General features: G+C 37.9%; 2 protein-coding genes across 2 annotated transcripts in view; one reads left to right on the top strand and one right to left on the bottom strand.

Moving 5' to 3' along the window:
* Window positions 1-19,320, bottom strand: part of SAP30BP (SAP30 binding protein) — a 113,829-nt gene extending 94,509 nt beyond the window's left edge. Inside the window, exons 1-3 of the mRNA XM_053709068.1 lie at window positions 19,224-19,320; window positions 5,226-5,347; window positions 4,307-4,354 (exon numbers count right to left, since the gene is read on the bottom strand). Coding sequence (XP_053565043.1) covers window positions 4,307-4,354; window positions 5,226-5,347; window positions 19,224-19,314 — 261 coding nt within the window. The 5' untranslated portion in view covers window positions 19,315-19,320. The remainder of the gene's footprint in view (window positions 1-4,306; window positions 4,355-5,225; window positions 5,348-19,223) is intronic.
* A 72-nt stretch (window positions 19,321-19,392) lies between these two features.
* The window catches only part of RECQL5 (RecQ like helicase 5), a 273,753-nt gene continuing 273,196 nt past the window's right edge, over window positions 19,393-19,949 (top strand). Inside the window, exon 1 of the mRNA XM_053709050.1 lies at window positions 19,393-19,467. The gene's annotated coding sequence lies outside the window, so the exon portion shown is untranslated. The remainder of the gene's footprint in view (window positions 19,468-19,949) is intronic.

Here is a 19,949-nt window from a genome sequence, read left to right as displayed (position 1 = left end):
TAACAAGATTGGAACGTAAGGTGCCGGATGATCTGGGAGACTGCTGAGACGTTGTGAACAAAGCATCTGATAAAGGTGGATCGGTGGTTATTATGGATAGGGATATGTACATTAGGAAAGCAAGACGACAACTGGAGGATCCTAAAAACTATAAAGTCTTGACATCTGATCTCACTAATGACTTTCAGAAAGAACTAGCTCACCTTTTGGACCATGCCCAAAAAAAAAATAAAAAATATTGACTCAGACAATTCCTTCCGAAGGTGCATAAATCCCTGAGTTAAGTTAAGGGTCGACCAATAGTGAGTGGCATAGGGTCCCTCCTGGAGCACCTCTCACAGTGGCTAGATGCCATTTTAAGCCCTTTGGTCAGTACTTTATATAGTTATCTAAGAGAAACAAAACACATTCTTAATCTGTTGAAGGATTTCAGATGGTACCCTACGGCACACTCTTGGCTTTCCATTGATGTGGTTTCATTGTATTCATCTATACAACATCAAAAGGGCATTAAGGCCTTACATTTCTTTTTAAGGGAATACACTGACTATGATCGCCATTTTCAGGATTTTGTTATAGAGGACGCTGAGTTTCTACTTGTATACAACTTTAAGTTTGAAGACATCTATCTCCAAAAGTGTTAAACAGCTCACGGATTAGGGAACATTTCTTCACTATTAAAATAGGTAAATCCACTACCCCACTAGTCCAACATTTTGCTTGTCTGCCTAATAAGAGCTTAGACTATTAAGTGGCAAGTCATAGATCGGGCTGTTCTACCCAAAAGAGGGGGAGACAGGAGCAAAATCTTGAGTAAAAAACAAAATGTATTGGATATTTAGATTGAACACACGTACTCCGTTTGGTTTTAACTCTAAATATGAGTTGATAAATTACTGGCAAAACTAAACTCCAACCATCTACTTCTAATATATACTACTAATATATCTGGAAATATATTCAATTTTAAAAGTTCATTTAGTTTTACCTAGATTTTGTCCTGTTCTCCATACTACACACACAAATATACACTGTGCTCACTGTTTCCCTGTTTAGTTTTTTTTTTTCCAGCCACATTCGGCTATATAGAGCTTTTATCCATTTTTGTTTTTCCTTTAATGTTACTCTTATAAATATACTGTGGATTCTCCATTTCAGTTAAATCCCACCGCAGTGTAGTGGCAAGCACTTATGTTTGGAAAGTGGGAGACCTGGGTTCAAATCCAGGCAAGGACAGTATACATTCATTTTCATATAACTGCATGTAATAGACACTACTATAAAGAATACAATGCACAGATACTGACATAAAAATCCAGTATAAAACTGTTTAAAAACTTACTTAGAAGCTCTCAGTTTGGCTCTGTTGAAAAGGTAGCTGGAAAGCCCACTGCAAGTGGGAAATAAGACACTCCCCCCTCCCCCTTCTTTTGCATATGAAAAGACCATTTACACAAACAGGAGCAAGCTGGAGAAGGTAGCTGTCGGTATTCTCATAAAACTTTGGGGCTTGGTTAGGAGTATGAAAATCAGAGCAATGTTATTTAAAAATAAGCAAAACTATAGATATATAAAAACAAAAAAAAAAACTTTATGGGCTAAATAAGTAGATCATCTACAAAACATTTATGCAAAGAAAAAATGAGTGTATAATGTCCCTTTAAAACATTGTTTCATTATATATTATACTAGTCCTAAAGCCCATTCACACGGGCCATTTATTGCAGTACATCGGTCCCACCCCTTGCTCCCCCCCCCCTCTCTTTTGCTCCCTCTCCCTCCCCCCTCTCTTTTGCTCCCTCTCCCTCCCCCCTCTCTTTTGCTCCCTCTCCCCTCTCTTTTGCTCCCTCCCCCCTCTCTTTTGCTCCCTCCCCCCTCTCTTTTGCTCCCTCCCCCCTCTCTTTTGCTCCCTCCCCCCTCTCTTTTGCTCCCTCCCCCCTCTCTTTTGCTCCCTCCCCCCTCTCTTTTGCTCCCTCCCCCCCTCTCTTTTGCTCCCTCCCCCCTCTCTTTTGCTCCCTCCCCCCTCTCTTTTGCTCCCTCCCCCCTCTCTTTTGCTCCCTCCCCCCTCTCTTTTGCTCCCTCCCCCCTCTCTTTTGCTCCCTCTCTCTCCCCCCTCTCTTTTGCTCCCTCTCTCTCCCCCCTCTCTTTTGCTCCCTCTCTCTCCCCCCTCTCTTTTGCTCCCTCTCTCTCCCCCCTCTCTTTTGCTCCCTCTCTCTCCCCCCTCTCTTTTGCTCCCTCTCTCTCCCCCCTCTCTTTTGCTCCCTCTCTCTCCCCCCTCTCTTTTGCTCCCTCTCTCTCCCCCCTCTCTTTTGCTCCCTCTCTCTCCCCCCTCTCTTTTGCTCCCTCTCTCTCCCCCCTCTCTTATGCTCCCTCTCTCTCCCCCCTCTCTTTTGCTCCCTCTCTCTCCCCCCTCTCTTTTGCTCCCTCTCTCTCCCTCCTCTCTTTTGCTCCCTCTCTCTCCCTCCTCTCTTTTGCTCCCTCTCTCTCCCCCCTCTCTTTTGCTCCCTCTCTCCCCCCCCCTCTCTTGCTCCCTCTCTCTCCCCCCCCCTCTCTTGCTCCCTCTCTCTCCCCCCCCCCCTCTCTTTTGCTCCCTCTCTCTCCCCCCCCCCTCTCTTTTGCTCCCTCTCTCTCCCCCCCCTTCTCTCCCCTCGATTTTGCTCTTTCCCCTCTTTTTTTGCTCTCTCTTACCCTCTCTTTAGCTCTTTCCCATCTCTTTTGCTCTCTCCCCCTCTCTTTCTATCTTCTTCCCCTCTCTCTCGCGACCACCACACCCCCACTCACGTCCATCGTCACCGTGCCGCAGCAGATCAGGTAGACTCTAAGGCCAGGTGTATTTGTCCTTGTGCTGTCTCTACTGCGCATCACAGCTTCGGACAAACACACTTGGCCTTTTATATTATAGGATTGTGTAATAAGTATTACTTGGTAAGGTCTGAACTTACATTTGTCTGACATTTTACTGTGTATGTATTATCAAGAAATAGTTTGTCTCTCACTATTAAGTAACTAACATACCATTTTCAACTGGGTACTTTTTGTTTTAACCAATGGGTAGGAGGCTATGCTTTTAAAGTTCAGTATATGCTATGATTACGGCTTGTTTAAGCTAAAACACGTAAGCACTAACCCCAGCTGTTATGTCGGCTACCTGTGTAGCCTGTGCACTGTCTTTTACTTTAAACGGATGATGCAATAAATGCTAAGTTTAAAACTACTCGCTTTTCAAGTCGCTCCTTTTTCTCTTTCTCTGGAAGCTGCAGGACGCCATATACGGTTGGATGTTCCATGCTGTCCTAACAGCGTTAAAGTCCAGTGCTGTTAGGACGGCATGGAATGTTCTAATGGAGAGTAGGGGTTAACAATATGATTGCTGCAACTGTTTGTCAACAACTAAACACCACCACCACTTGCCTTATTTGGAGGAGCCAATCCTGTCTTGTTACTGGGGTAGACACAGCTAACCACGGTCATTATGTTATCAAAACTTTTTTTTTTTTAAATTCTAATCCCCACTGCCAAGGTCAAAATGGGACAAATATGTAGCAGGGTTAGACTTCTGAAGTCTGTCATGTGCACTACTGGTCTGAGAATTAGAAAATGTATAAAAATAACAAAAGTATATTGCAAAGTTGTTTTACTGTGCATAGTTATAGATTGTATATTACAAAATCAAAGTATTTACTAAGCCTTTAAAAATAACAAGTCAAACTTTCATGTTTTAGAAGCAGCGTGCAGTTTTAAGAGACTTTCCAATTAAGTTAAATGATCAAATTGTCTTTTTATATGCACACTTTCTGAGGCACCAGCCACTACTGAGCATGTGCAAGAGCTAACAGTGTATAAGTACATGTCTGTGACTGGCTAATGGCTGTCACATGATACAATGGGAAGGCAAATTGAAGTAACTTTTGAAATGTGTCAGAAAAAATCTACTGCTCATAAACTTCAGAATCCTTTAAAAAATTTGTAAAAAGAAGATAATGTAAGCTAGTATGCAAAGAGTAGGGGTGCAGAAAACAGTGACACTTTAGTTACTATGGTGTGAAATTAAAGAGACAGTTTTTAGACAAATAAAAAGTATAGCATGAAGCACAAGAGACATCCTACAGATAAATCATAGCAACACTCGCTTGAGAAAAGCCATTATACACTATAAAGACAAACACAGGTGTGAGGACATTTAGGATCAGAGACAAACCACACCTGTCAGTTCATGGAAATGCAAGTCCATGTTAGCAGGACAGAGAAAATGTCAAGAGAGACAAGCCATGCAGATACAGTTTTCTATGCCCCCTACCACAAATACCTTGGTGTCATCAGTCTCCTGATTTTCAGTCTCTGAGTCTTCCTCTCCCTACAAAGACAAGAATTTTACAGGGTTTAGGAACAGGGCTTCTAGAGCCCAATATTCATGTAGATTATCGCTGGAGTGGAAGAAAAAGCTGGTACATAAGGTTCTCTATATTTCTCCCCACCTTGGAAAACAGGGACTATAACACCCTTACCATAAAGGAACGTGCTGAAGCTCTAAAGTAATTTAAAACGTGTTCACACCAGACATGGTTGAGAGGTTCGTGGAGTGAAGAATACATTTTGGAGAAAGTATTTTAATTTGCATTACAACATGTGTAGGAAAAGGTGAGGAAATAATACTTAGCAAACAGGTGGTGGTTTCTTTGAACAACCTCAAGAGGTAGAGAACTCGACAGTACAGGCTTGTTAAACTCAAATGGATGTTTTATTTGTCAACCTCTATATTCCTATGACTTGACTACAAGAAAATGTCACCCAGAATATAAATACAAAATATAAATTCCTTTAATGACAACTGTACACTAACACAATCAATCTAGTCTGAAGAAATTCTGTCAACATGGCTTATAAAAAGCAAAGAACAGTTCATTGTGGTTTCCCAACTGAAATAGTGGTGGCCCAACTGGTGAAAAAGAGTCAAATAGCCAGAAAACCCCAAGAATATGAGATTGTGGCACATAGTTTAAAGTCTGTGAGAGCAATATAGCACACTGACTCTTCTACACATGAGATGATCACGTCATATGAAGACTTTATAGATCAACGTGAAGATCAACCCTGCCCTACCCAAACTCTCAAAGCAAAGGAGAGGGGAGGTCTGCTCTTGGGAGCACCCACCAAAATTATAGAACCAGGAGCTAAAAAAAAAAAAAAAAGTAGCAGCATCCACTAAACATGACTAGCTCACTTACCGAGTGCTGACTGTTCTCCTCATCCTCTTTAAGAGACTCATCCTCCTCCACCCGGGAGACGTCATCCTGTCCATAGGCTTTCGAGACCAAGCCTGCTTTATCATCATCATCGTCGTCGTCATCTACATAGGACAAGAGAGAGAAAAGGGGAGAGGGGAAATGCTTGTCATAACGATATATTCAAAGTAAAAATTAGCCTGAGAATAAGAAGCTAGTGTATTTTTACAGATTATGGAGTTGATCACAAACCATTAGAAAAGTTTAGCAAAATGATTTATGTACAAAAATCCCAATGGACTTTAGAAAAGCTTTCTACAAAATTCATCATCATTAAAGTATTGTGGTTGACCCCTATTATTAAAGTCTCCATAAAGTAATGGGCATTGCAAAGTTAAACTTTCTTACCTACTTTATTACATTTAAAGGGACAGCAAACTCAAAATAAAACAAATGATTCAGATTGAGTTTACAATTTTAAACAACTTTCCAATTCACTTATATTATGAAATTTTGTTTTGTTCAGTTGGTATCCTTGGATAAAGAGTAAACCTTAAAAGGGACACTGAACCCAAATTTTTTCTTTCGTGATTCAGATAGAGCATGCAATTTTAAGCAACTTTCTAATTTACTCCTATTATCAAATTTTCTTCATTCTCTTGCTATCTTTATTTGAAAAGCAAGAATGTAAGTTTAGATGCCGGCCCATTTTTGGTGAATAACCTGGGATGTCCTTGCTGATTGGACAGCACCAATAAACAAGTGCTGTCCATGGTGCTGAATCAAAAATTTGCTGGCTCCTTAGCTTAGATGCCTTCTTTTCAAATAAAAACCGCAAGAGGACGAAGAAAAATTGATAATAGAAGTAAATTAGAAAGTTGCTTAAAATTGCATGCTCTATCTGAATCATGAAAGAAAAAATTTGGGTTCAGTGTCCCTTTAAGCACTCTATGGCAGCAGTGATTGTAACAGTGTTGTGCATGGTTTCAAAACAATGTTGCAAAACACAGCAGCCATAGAGTACTAAAGATATGTGCGCACTCCTGAGTCCCTATGAACCTATTTAGAATCACTCTTCAATGAAGGATACTAAGATAAAGCAAATTTGATAGCAGAAGTAAAGTGGAGAGTTGTTAAAAATTACATGATCTAACTTAAAATGAAAGTTTAATTTTGACTTGACTGCTCCTTTAAAATGCTATCATCTCCTCTGCTGAATTGTTAAGAGTAATAACCTCAAAGTCAACAAGCCTTGCCACTCCCAAGCAGGACACAGAAGGTCAGGTAATAAAAGTGCAGCAGTTGCAAGACCTGCCAGTCACTGGCCATGCCCTGCTAGCTGGACTCTATGTGTTTAAGTCCTTTGCAGAGGTTAAAGGGACATGAAACCCAACATTTATTTCATTTTAGGTAGAACATACAATTTTAAACAACTTTCCAGTTTACTTCTATTATCAAATCTCCTTCATTCTCTTGGTATCATTTGTTGAAAGAGCAGCAATGCACTAATGGTTTCTAACTGAACACATGGGTGAGCCAATGACAATCATTGTTTATATATGCAGCCACCAATCAGCAGCTAGAACCTAGTTTATTTGCTGCTCCTGAGCTTTCCCACATAAACCTTTTAGCAAAGGATAACAAGAGAAGGAAGAACATTAAATAATAGAAGTAAATTGGAAAGTTGTTTAAAAATTGTAAGCTCTGTCTAAATCAAAGTATATTAATAAATTGTACTAAAAAGAATAATATGCACAGATCTAAAAATCCAGTATAAAACTGTTTAAAAATGTACTTAGAAGCTCCCAGTTTAGCACTGTTGATGAGGTTAGGCTGGGACACCCAGTGAAAGGGGCTGAGAATGCAGGAAGAGAAGACACTCCCCCATCCAGTGCATATGGAAAGTAAGATTACACAAACATGAGCAAGCAGGAGTCTGTAGACATTAGTATACATCTAAATCCTTGGGGCTTGGTTAGGAGTCAGCACAATAGTATTTAATAAAGAAAAACATTTTAAAAAAAATATTAATATATATATATATATATATATATATATATATATATATATATATATATATATATATATATATATATATATATATATATATATATATATAATCAAAATCATCTACAAAACATTTATGCAAAGAAAAATCTAGTATACAATGACCCTTTAATGAAAGAGACAGGCATTTTTGCTTTAGAATGTCCATTTAACTTGTTCTCTTAACAGGTTCTAACTCCCCTCTAGATTGCAATATGTTTCTTTCTAATTTTCCCCAGTTTAAACCAAATAAATTAAAAAAACAAAAAATTGCTGGATGTTGTAAGGCTAAATTATAAATAATTTTAAGTGTTCTTGCACATTAGCTTCTTCCCCTTGTGCTAAAGCCAAATTTTATATATATATATATATATATATATATATATATATATATATATATATATATATATATATATATATATATATATATATATATATATATATATATTATAAAAAGTCTACACACCCCTGTTAAAATGTCAGGTTTCTGTGATGTAAAAAAATGAGACAAAGATAAATCATTTCAGAACTTTTTCCACCTTTAATGTGACCAATAAACTGTACAACTCAATTGAAAAACAAACTGAAATCTTTTAGGTAAAGGGAAATAAAAAAATAAAATAGTATGGTTGCATAAGTGTGAACACCCTTTAACTAATACTTTATTGAAGCACCTTTTGATTTTATTACAGCACTCAGTCTTTTTGGGTATGAGTTTTTCAGCATGGCACATTTTGACTTGGCAAGATTTGCCCACTCTTCTTTGCAAAAACACTCTGAATCTGTCAGAATACGAGGGCATCTCCTGTGCACAGCCCTCTTCAGATCACCCCACAGATTTTGAATTGGATTCAGGTCTGGGCTCTGGCTGGGCCATCTCAAAACTTTAATCTCCTTCTGGTGAAGCCATTCCTTTTGTTGATTTGGATGTATGCTTTGGGTCATTGTCATGCTGAAAGATGAAGTTCCTCTTCATGTTCAGCTTTCTAGCAGAAGCCTGAAGGTTTTGTGTCAATATTGTCTGGTATTTGGAACTGTTCATTATTCCCTCTACCTTGACTAAGGCCCCAGTTCCAGCTGAAGAAAAACAGCCCCAAAGCATGATGCTGACACCACCATGCTTCACTGTGGGTATGGTGTTCTTTTGGTGATATGCAGTGTTGTTTTTGCACCACACATATCTTTTGGAATTATGGCCAAAAAGTTCAACTTTGGTTACATCAGACCAGAACACCTTTTGCAACATGCTTTTGGGAAACTTCAGATGTGCTTTTGCAAAATTTAGCCGTGCTTGGATGTTTTTTTTTTTTGTAAGAAAAGGCTTCCGTCCTGCCACTCTACCCCATAGCCCAGACATATGAAGAATACGGGCGATTGTTGTCACATGTACCACACAGCCAGTACTTGCCAGATATTCCTGCAGCTCCTTTAATGTTGCTGTAGGCCTCTTGGCAGCCTTCCAGACCAGTTTTCTTCTCGTCTTTTCATCAATTTTGGAGGGACATCCAGTTCTTGGTAAAGTCACTGTTGCACCATATTTTCTTCACTTGATGACTGTCTTCACTGTGTTCCATGGTATATCTAATGCCTTGGAAATTCTTTTGTACCATTCTCCTGACTGATACCTTTTAACAATGATATCCCTCTGATGCTTTAGAAGCTCTCTGCGGACCATGGCTTTTGCTGTAGGATGCGACTAACAAAATGTCAGGAAAGACCTACTAGAGCAGCTGAACTTCATTTGGGGTTAATCAGAGGCACATTAAATGATGACAGGTGTGTTCTGACTCCTATTTAAAGGGACAGTAAACCTTAAAAATAATGTTATATAATTCTGCACATAGTGCAGAATTATATAACATTATTTAGGTGCTATAGCCATAAACGCCTTTTTTACCTTTTAATTTTCTAAAAATATGGCGCTTTTACAGACCCGCTCTCTGCTGAGCGGGTCTGTTATTTTTAGTCGGCGCATCGGGCTATAGTCACAGCCCGGCCCGACCGCGCCATAGCACTAAGTGCAGCTCGCTCCTGTCACAGCCCGATGCGCCGACTAAAAATAACAGACCCGCTCAGCAGAGAGCGGGTCTGTAAAAGCGCCATATTTTTAGCAAATTAAAAGGTAAAAAAGGCGTTTATGACTATAGCACCTAAATAATGTTATATAATTCTGCACTATGTGCAGAATTATATAACATTATTTTTAAGGTTTACTGTCCCTTTAACATGATTTTGAATGCGATTGCTTAATTCTAAACACAGCTACATCCCCAGTTATAAAAGGGTGTTCACACTTATGCAACCATATTATTTTAGTTTTTTATTTTTATTTCCCTTTACCTAAAAGATTTCAGTTTGTTTTTCAATTGAGTTGTACAGTTTATAGGTCACATTATTAGGTGGAAAAAGTTCTGAAATGATTTATCTTTGTCTTTTTTTTTACATCACAAAAAACAGACATTTTAACAGGGGTGTGTAGACTTTTTATTATATATATATATATATATATATATATATATATATATATATATATATATATATATACATATATATACACATATATACACACACATATACATGGGAAATATAATTCAGATTTGTAATAGATTAAATAACAATTGTAATAATCCCATTTTTGAAATATATATAACATATTGTTTTTCTATCTTCCACATAGGGCTAAAAGATGATAAATACAGGATTGCCTGCATGGGATGACCTAAGTCATGTCATATGGTTATGCACTAAATGTTTATGAAACTTTAAATACATCTCTTAAAAATATAATAAGATGAATGTATAGGAATTACTTTGATGTAATATGATGTTAAAAACATACTGTGTTTGATATTGGAGTAATCAGAAAATTGACATGATGATATTCTGTCTGGAATTCAGGTTGTAAGTGATTAATGCAAGGAGTTATGGTGGTTTAAATAATCATTTTTTTTTTTTATAAGGATATTTGGAATGTAGCAGTGAGTAATGGTGAGACTGTATTTGTTGGTTGTCTGCTGCCCCTTAGGGGGTTTGAATGGTATGACAGCCAAATGAGTTTTCTATTGGGACACAAACAGAGTCAGTGAGGGGGCGTCCCCCAGGGATGAGCCAATGAGAAGGGACAAGCATCAGTGGGCGTAACCGAAAAAGATTACCAATGATTATATAAAGAATAGCTAAATGCAAGAAAGGACAGTTTTTCTTTAATTTGCTTACACTGGTGATTGATAACCAGTGTTAATTTTGACGACAAATTTCAATTTAGTCTTAGTTTTAGTCTTTTGACTAAAATGCCATTTTAGTTTTAGTCGCATTTTAGTCATCTGAATTGTTTTAGTTTTAGTCTAGTTTTAGTCGACTGAATCTCCAGTAGATTTTAGTCGACTAAATCTCTAGTATCTACTGGAGATTTAGTCGACTAAAATCTACTGGAGATACAGAAGTGCAACTTTAAAATATAAAAAAAACAAAACTGTAAACTGTATTGGCTGTATTGCACATATTACCCAATATAAAAACTTTAACAGTTCTCTGTTAATAATTAAAACAAGTATCAAGTAACTCAACATAACAAAAAGTTTCTGCAGCTAGCACAGGCACAGCATAACTTAAATCCATACTCATGGGTTATGCTTATTTCTATAGGAAGAATCAATTGATTGTTCACAGATTCGAAACATTTTCGGCAACGAAATTATCACTGCTCTAGAACTTTGAAACAAATTATATAGTCCTGGAGTAAAGGTTTATTAACCTGATTTGATTTATGGTATTAAGGTTTGAACATGCAATACAGATTTAACAGATTTAACTGTTGTGGTATATAACATGTCTTTATTTATCTTAAAATTTAATAAAATTAAGTTTAGTAAATTTTACAAAAGAGCAGTAATTGGATAGGGATTGATTAACACCTTGCATAAAATGTTTTTGTCAGCAAATTTTGATTTAGTTTTAGTCATAGTCTTTTGACTAAAATGTCATTTTGATTTAGTTTTAGTCATAGTCTTTTGACTAAAATGTCATTTTGATTTAGTTTTAGTCATAGTCTTTTGACTAAAATGTCATTTTAGTTTTAGTCGTATTTTAGTCATCAGAATTTCTTTAGTTTTATAGTCATTTTAGTCTAGTTTTAGTCGACGAAATTAACACTGTTGATAACTGGCGGCCATACTTGGGAACCCAATCACTTAAGCAAGGAGCTGAAACTAACCTTGATCTATGCAATAACTTTTCTTCAAATGAGGTGATCTGAAAATATTTGGAAAAGATTGAACTACAGATTGGCTCAAACTGATGATGTATGAATGTTTTAATTTTTGATATTTAAATCAAAAGTATTTGGTAGTCATAACAAATTGCAGTTCAGCAATTTTAAAAAAGTACTTTATATTTTAGACTCATATCCACAGTCCTGGGTAGTTTAAAACTAGTCTTATGTTTGCAAAATAATTTACAGTTGCAGATATATATATATCTATCTATCATGGGGCTGCTATTGGAATGCATTAAAAATCAGTGCACTAATTAAAATAGCCAGTAGGTGGAGCTGTCCGATTGTGTTTCAGCAAAGTTAAAGGGAAATAATACTCATATGCTAAATCAGTTGAAACTGATGCAGTATAGCAGTAAAAAGCTGACAGGAAAATATCACCTGAGCATCTCTATGTAAAAAAAGAAGATCTTTTACCTCACAATCTCCTCAGCTCAGCAGAGTAAGTTCTGTGTAAAAAGTTATACTCAGCTACTCCCAGCTGCAGGTTCAAAATTTTTTCAAAAAATGAAGAAATGAACAGCAGCCAATCAGCATCAGCAGTGCTGAGGTCATGAACTCTTTTGCTGTGATCTCATGAGATTTCACAGTAAGCTGAATAGGGAAATAATGAGTGCACGAGGATCATCCCCTAAGCTGTCCCAGGACAGACATACTAATATGCTGCTTAGAAATCCTTTACAATGGGATGTGGCTACTGAGGAACTTTTGAGGTTAAAACAGAATTTATGCTTACCTGATAAATTTCTCTCTTGTGATGTATCGAGTCCACGGATTCATCCATACTTGTGGGATATTCTCCTTCCCAACAGGAAGTGGCAGAGACAGCACCCACAGCAGAGCTGTCTATATAGCTCCTCCCTTAGCTCCACCCCTCCAGTCATTCGAACGAAGGCTAGGAAGAAAAAGGAGAAACTATAGGGTGCAGTGGTGACTTAAGTTTTTAAAATAAAAATATACTACCTGTCTTAAACAGACAGGGTGGGCCGTGGACTCGATACATCACAAGAGAAAGAAATTTATCAGGTAAGCATAAATTCTGTTTTCTCTTGTAAGATGTATAGAGTCCACGGATTCATCCATACTTGTGGGATACCAATACCAAAGCTTTAGGACACGGATGAAGGGAGGGACAAGACAGGTACCTTAAACAGAAGGCACCACTGCTTGTAGAACCTGTCTCCCAAAAATAGCCTCTGAAGAAGCAAAAGTATCGAATTTGTAAAATTTGTAAAAAGTATGAAGCGAAGACCAAATCGCCGCCTTACAAATCTGTTCCACAGAAGCCTCATTTTTAAAAGCCCATGTGGAAGCCACTGCCCTAGTAGAATGAGCAGTAATTCTTTCAGGAGGCTGCTGGCCAGCAGTCTCATAAGCCATACGGATGATGCTTTGCAGCCAAAAAGAGGTAGCCGTAGCCTTTTGACCTCTCCGCTTACCAGAATAGACAACAAACAATGAAGATGTTTGACGGAAATCTTTGGTTGCTTGTAAGTAGAACTTTAAAGCACGAACCACATCAAGATTGTGCAACAGACGTTCCTTCTTTAAAGAAGGATTAGGACACAGCGAAGGAACATCAATTTCCTGATTGATATTCCTATTAGAAACAACCTTAGGAAGGAATCCAGGTTTGGTACGTAAAACCACCTTATCTGCATGGAAAACAAGATAAGGGGAGTCACACTGTAAACCAGATAACTCAGAAACTCTTTGAGCCAAAGAGATAGCTACTAAAAACAAAAAACTTTCCAAGATAGAAGCTTAATATCTATGGAATGCATAGGTTCAAACGGAACCCCTTGAAGAACTTTAAGAACCAAGTTTAGGCTGCATGGCAGAGCAACAGGTTTAAATACAGGCTTGATCCTGACCAAGGCCTGACTAAATGCTTGAACGTCTGGAACATCTGCCAGACGTTTGTGTAAAAGAATAGACAAAGCAGATATTTGTCCCTTTAAGGAACTAGCTGATAATCCTTCTCCAATCCTTCTTGGAGAAAGGACAAGATTCTAGGAATCCTTATCTTACTCCATGAGTAACCCTTGGATTCACACCAACAAAGATATATGCGCCAAATCTTATGATAAATTTTCCTAGTGACAGGCTTTCTAGCCTGAATCAGGGTATCAATGACCGACTCAGAGAAACCACGCTTTGATAGAATAAGGCGTTCAATCTCCAAGCAGTCAGACGCAGAGAAATTAGATTTGGATGCTTTAACGGACCTTGGATTAGAAGGTCCTGTCTCATTGGCAGAGTACACGGTGGAACAGATGACATGTCCACCAGGTCTGCATACCAAGTCCTGCGTGGCCACGCAGGCGCTATCAGAATCACTGAAGCTCTCTCCTGCTTGATTCTGGCCACCAGACGTGGGAGGAGAGGAAACGGTGGAAATACATAAGCCAGATTGAAGGACCAGGGCACTGCTAGAGCATCTATCACACACACACATACACATAGAATTTTTATTGTTTAAAAAGATAGATAATCCCTTTATTACCCATTCCACAGTTTTTCATAACCAACGCAGTTATATTAATACACTTTTTACCCTTGTATCTAAGCCTCTTCAGACAGCCCCCTTTTCAGTTATTTTGACAGACTTGCACTTTAACCAACGAGTGCTGACTCATAATTAACTTCACGGGAGTGAGCACAATGTTATCTATATGGCACGCATGAACTAGAGCGGTCTAGCTGCGAAAAACTGTCAAAATGCACCGAGATAAGAGGTGGCCTTAAAAATTAGCATATGAGACTACCTAGGTTTAGCTTTCAACAAAGAATACAAAAAGAACAAAGTAAATTTGACGATAAAAGTAAATTGGAAAGTTGTTTAAAATTGCATGCCCTATCTGAATTATAAAAGTTTAATATTGACTAGACTTTGTAATTTGTTTTATACACATCGGGATGATAAATATTGGATAAAATAATAAAAAATAGCACTAAACTGAAATTAAAGGGACACTCAAGTCAAAATAAACTTTTATCATTCAGATAGACAATGGATTTTTAAGACACTTTCCAATTTACTTCAATTATCAAATTTTGCACAGTCTTTTTATATTCACACTTTCTGGGGAACAAGGTCCTACTGAGCATGTGCACAAGCTCACAGGGTATATGTACTATATGTACTAGTCTGTGATTGGCTGATGTCTGTTACATGATACAGGGGGCCAGAAAATGTGAGAAAAAATAAATTTGCCAGAAAAAAAAAAATCTACTGCTTATTTGCAATTCAGAGTAGGTGTTATTGCATTGTCTTTTTATTATTATGCATTTGTTAATTATGTAATTCTACTGCATTGAGTGGTCCTCTAAAAAAATTGATTAAATATTCAGAAGTTAATTATCTTAATTTTTAGAACGCCAAGAACTACTTCATATTGTAGTTAATATTGTATTAATAGATATTACTGAACAGTGAAAATACGGTGACAGACTAAGTCTGACTGCGAACATTGCCTATTAGAAAGGCAGAGGAACTCTGGTCCCTTCCTTGCCAATATAAAAATTGTGGGACTGATAAAACCCTGTCTGTGTATATTCTTTTTTTCTGAGGGAATATTGTAAGAGGAGCCTCATACTGTTAGGACGGCATGGAACGTCCTAACAGTGTGTGAAGAGGTTAGGCACCTTGCTTGCTGCAACTGTTTTTCAACAACCAAACACCACTTGCCTTATTCAGAGGAGCCAATCCTGTCTTGTTACAGAGGTAGACACAGCTAACCACGGTCATTATGTTATCAAACTACTTATTTTTTGTAAATTCGAATCCAATTCCTCTTCCCAAGCTAGAAAAAACTGCTTTGGACCAATTAAATGCCGCAATTACGGCCCAGGAAATAGCCATAGCAATAAAACAACTTAAAAGTAATAAAACCCCTGGGCCTGATGGATATTCGGGAAGCTTCTATAAAAGGTTCTCAATCGATCTTATTCCTCATTTAGTGGAATCATCTAATTATATAATAGAAGGGGGTATTATCCCAACTGAATTATTAACAGCTCGAATATGCGTGGTCCCTAAGCCAGGCAGGGACAAGTTTCACTGCAAAAATTACAGGCCAATATCACTTATCAATTTAGACCTCAAGCTCCTCACAAAAATACTGGCCACAAGATTAAATTTACATATATCTAAATTAATTTCGAATAACCAAGTAGGGTTTATTACTGGGAGAGAAGCTCCTGATAATGTTCGTAGGGTCATTGACCTGGTGGACTTCGCAATGTATGAAAGAGTGCCTTCTCTGTTCCTATCTTTGGACGCAGAGAAAGCATTCGATAGAATCCATTGGGACTACATGTTTGAAACTCTATCACAATTTGGAATCTCTGGTTCATTCGCTAAAGCGATACAAGCCATTTACACTAGTCCATCAGCATACCTCAGAGTAGCAGGATACCAATACAAAAGAATTAGCATTCATAACGGTACCAGACAGGGGTGTCCCTTGTCGCCCTTGTTATTTGCCATATGCATTGAACCCTTAGCCGTTAGCCTTAGAAATCATAGAGGCATAACGGGGTAATAGTAGGTAAAAATAAACACAAACTTTCCTTATTTGCAGACGACATTATATTAACAATTAGTAAACCACTACTATCACTGCCAATTCTATATGATCTTCTACTAAATTTTGGTACCTTATCTGGCTATAAGATTAATGATGACAAGTCTGAGGCGATTGGGGTGCATCTCCCTAGTCATACAAAAAAGCTATTGGAAATAAACTTCAATGTCAAGTGGGCCACTCAAGCGATTAAATACCTCGGAGTTTTAATACCTTACAATCTGAAATATATAAACTTAACTATCCCCCCCCTTTATAAATACCTCTATAAAGAAATGAAAACCTGGGGTACATACAAGATATCATTCTATAGGAAAATGGTAGTTAGCAAGATGGTAATACTCCCAAAACTACTATATCTATTTAGATCGCTACCCGTTGATGTTCCTTCAAGGGATATTAAAAACTTTCAGAAATACATTTCTGAATTTATTTGGGCTAATAAAAAAGTGAGGATAAATAGGAATACTCTCCTAAAACCCAAAGAGCAAGGAGGACTGGGAGTTCCTGATCTCCAAGTCTATTTTAATGCTGCTAGATTAGCTCAAACAACGCTCCTGCATAACTCTGATAGTGAGTTGGCATGAGTCCAACTGGAGAGAGATATGTTAAACCTTAGCCCAATTTACCAGATGTTCTGGACATCTAAAAAGATAGACCAGACTCCTGGACAAAATATACATTGCTTGCACATACCTTGGGTCTATGGGATAAATTAAAAAAACAGATATAATTTAATTCCTAAAGGCTCACCTCTGACGCCTCCGACAGTCTTTCCAGATAGCTGCAATAACAAAACTAGCACAATTTGGGCTAACAAGAGCTTATACAGAATAGCTGACACATTACGAAATTCCGAGGCCATCTCGTTCGAGCAATACAATGACCTTCCGCCCTCCACGCCACACTCCTGGTTTCACTACTTTCAGTTAAAAACTAGAATAAACGAAGTCCATAGACTAGGAGACCCATACAGTCCCACACTATTTGAGAAATGTTGTAGCTCCGCAACCAGGATTAGGGGTACAATCTCCAGCTTAAATAAGTTTCTGTGTGCTGGCCAGCGACCAGAGAAATTGGATTTCATTAAAAAAATGGGAGGAAGAGGTTAACTTCTCTTTAGATATAAAAGAATGGGCAGACCAAATTCAAAAATGCCTGGCTTGCTCCATTAGTGCAAACCTGAAAGAAAACTATATCAAGGTGGTGTATAGATGGTATATGCATCCATGCAGGTTTAAACACTATCACTTAGACACAAACTTAGCTAGGTCACCCCAGTGTTAGAGGCTGTCAAGCTGAGGGTACCTACATATGGTGGGAGTGCCCAGAAAGCGTCAAAGTATGGGAAACCACCTCTGAGCTGCTGAGTAAAACAGATTACATTAAATATGGAGCAGGCCCTCCTACATTTCCCTATTGAGGGACTACACAGACAATCTTTAAAGCTAGTGGGTATCATATGTACTACAGTCAGGACAGTTGTTGCAAAATTTTGGAAAACTTCAGTCCCCCACTACGAGGTTATACTAAATAAAATCAAATATTATCAAATGGAGGTCATAGCATCCTCACTACTAGACAAAAGAAATGAGTTTCTAAAGGTCTGGGAGGAATGGATAGTTTGGGAGGACTATTAGAATGCAGACGAGAAGGTCTCTTGGAAACGGTGTCTGTTAGGATACAGATATCACTATAGGCAGCTCCCGTAAGTGCTCACTACAGTCTCTTCTTCCCTTCTCTCTCCTCTCCGTTCTCTGATCACATCTCCTCTTCTTTTCCTACTTTAAATGTTACATTCTGAAAGTCTTCCACTACTTCAAAATGAGAGACCAAATTAGATAATACGCATAGATTTGACATGCGGACAATGCATAATTTAATACTATCTTATATACTATATTGTATAGGTTATTAACTCATATTGTACTATGTTAAGGTTCATCTATTAATATAACCTTATTTGTAAAAATGAAAAACTCCAATAAAAATATTTTCAACATAAATAATCAACAAAGGTTGTACTAAAACAATGTAATATAATGTAAGCATTACTTCTAGGCTACCTTTGAGTAGGAACTGTTTATCAAACTTAAAGGGACACTGAACCCAAATATTTTCTTTCGTGATTCAGATAGAGCATGCAATTTTAAACAACTTTCTAATTTACTCATATTATCAATTTTTCTTCGTTCTCTTGCTTTCTTTATTTAAAAATGAAGGAATCTAAGCTATTTTTTCAGACATGGAAAGCACTTGTTTATTGGTCGGTGGATTTACCCACCAATCAGCAAGAACAACACAGTGTGTTCGCCAAAAATGGGCCGGTATCTAAACTTACATTCTTGCATTTCAAATAAAGATACCAAGAGAATGAAATGAATTTGATAATAGGAGTAAATTAGAAAGTTGCTTAAAATTGCATGCTCTATCTGAATCACGATAGAAAAAAAATTGGGTTCAGTGTCCCTTTAAAAGCTGGATAGATTATTACCCTTTAGCATCCTCCCACATAGATTGGTACTCCTTAATTAGTGCTGGAGGAAATGTATTTATTTATTATCAAAATGCCACAACCTAAAAGATGCCGACCTTCCGTTAAAAGAGACATAAGTTACACTTTTAAAAGTATTTTCAATTTACAGCTATAACCAATTGTACTTCCTTCTCTTGTAATTTTTTGCTGAAAATAATGCCTAGGTAGGCTCAGGAGAAGCAATGCACTACTGGGAGCTAGCTGGTGATCGATGACTACACACATTCCTCTTGTCATTGTCTCACCAGATCTGTTCAGCTAGTACCCAGTAGTGCATTGGTGTTCTGGAGCTGTCTATATGCAAGCAATTGTGCAACAATAACATGCTTTAGTATTGTATGTGTGTACTTTAGTGTCGTGTGCTCTAGCAAAGACAAAAAGTAAAAAATAAAAATATATATAGTAGAAAGTAAATGTGAAATAGGAAGCATAACAAGAAGCTCGCTGCCCGTGGCCCATACAGACGCGCTATTTAGGTTTTTGGTGACCCCCGCCTCCATTACACCCAATGGAAACAGTGTTCGCACGCACTGACCCAGCTGTCCCCCTCATCTCACCCTCAGGCTCCCCTTCGTTCTCTTCCTCAGGTTCTGAATCCCCAACGTACACAGCTAAGGAGGACAGCACACTCTTTTTACTAGCCGCCATGTCCTCTTTCCTCTCGTCGCTCCGCAAGTGACGTCACAGCAGCGGGACGGAAAGGTAGCCGCTACAGTGTTACCATAGCAACAAGGGAACGTGGCTCGCTCCCTGTGATGTCATCATCCTGCTCCGGGACCGGCGGAAGTTCGGGGAACATTAGTGAGGAAAATAATTTACTCTGACACTTACCGTGATTGCCGTTGTATGTTTGTGTAATACCGTAACAGTGTATAACGGGACTGTGTGTATGTGTACTATTGTGTGTGGTTGTTAGTGTGCAGCTCTGTCACTGGTTGACCTATATGTATAACTGTACAGTGCGTGTGACTGTGTATAGTTATATAATAATGTGTGTAATGGTGACAGTGACTGTGTATAGTTATATAATAATGTGTGTAAGGGTGACAGTGACTGTGTATAGTTATATAATAATGTGTGTAAGGGTGACAGTGACTGTGTATAGTTATATAATAATGTGTGTAATGGTGACAGTGACTGTGTATAGTTATATAATAATGTGTGTAAGGGTGACAGTTTCCATACGTATATGTGACAGTGACTGTGTATAGTTATATAACAATATGTGTAAGGGTGACAGTGGCCATACGTGTATGTGACAGTGACTGTGTATACTTATGTAA

Source organism: Bombina bombina, chromosome 1 (assembly GCF_027579735.1).
Source record: "Bombina bombina isolate aBomBom1 chromosome 1, aBomBom1.pri, whole genome shotgun sequence".
NCBI classification, from domain to species: Eukaryota; Metazoa; Chordata; class Amphibia; order Anura; family Bombinatoridae; genus Bombina; species Bombina bombina.
This window is presented reverse-complemented; position numbering and strand designations above follow the sequence as displayed.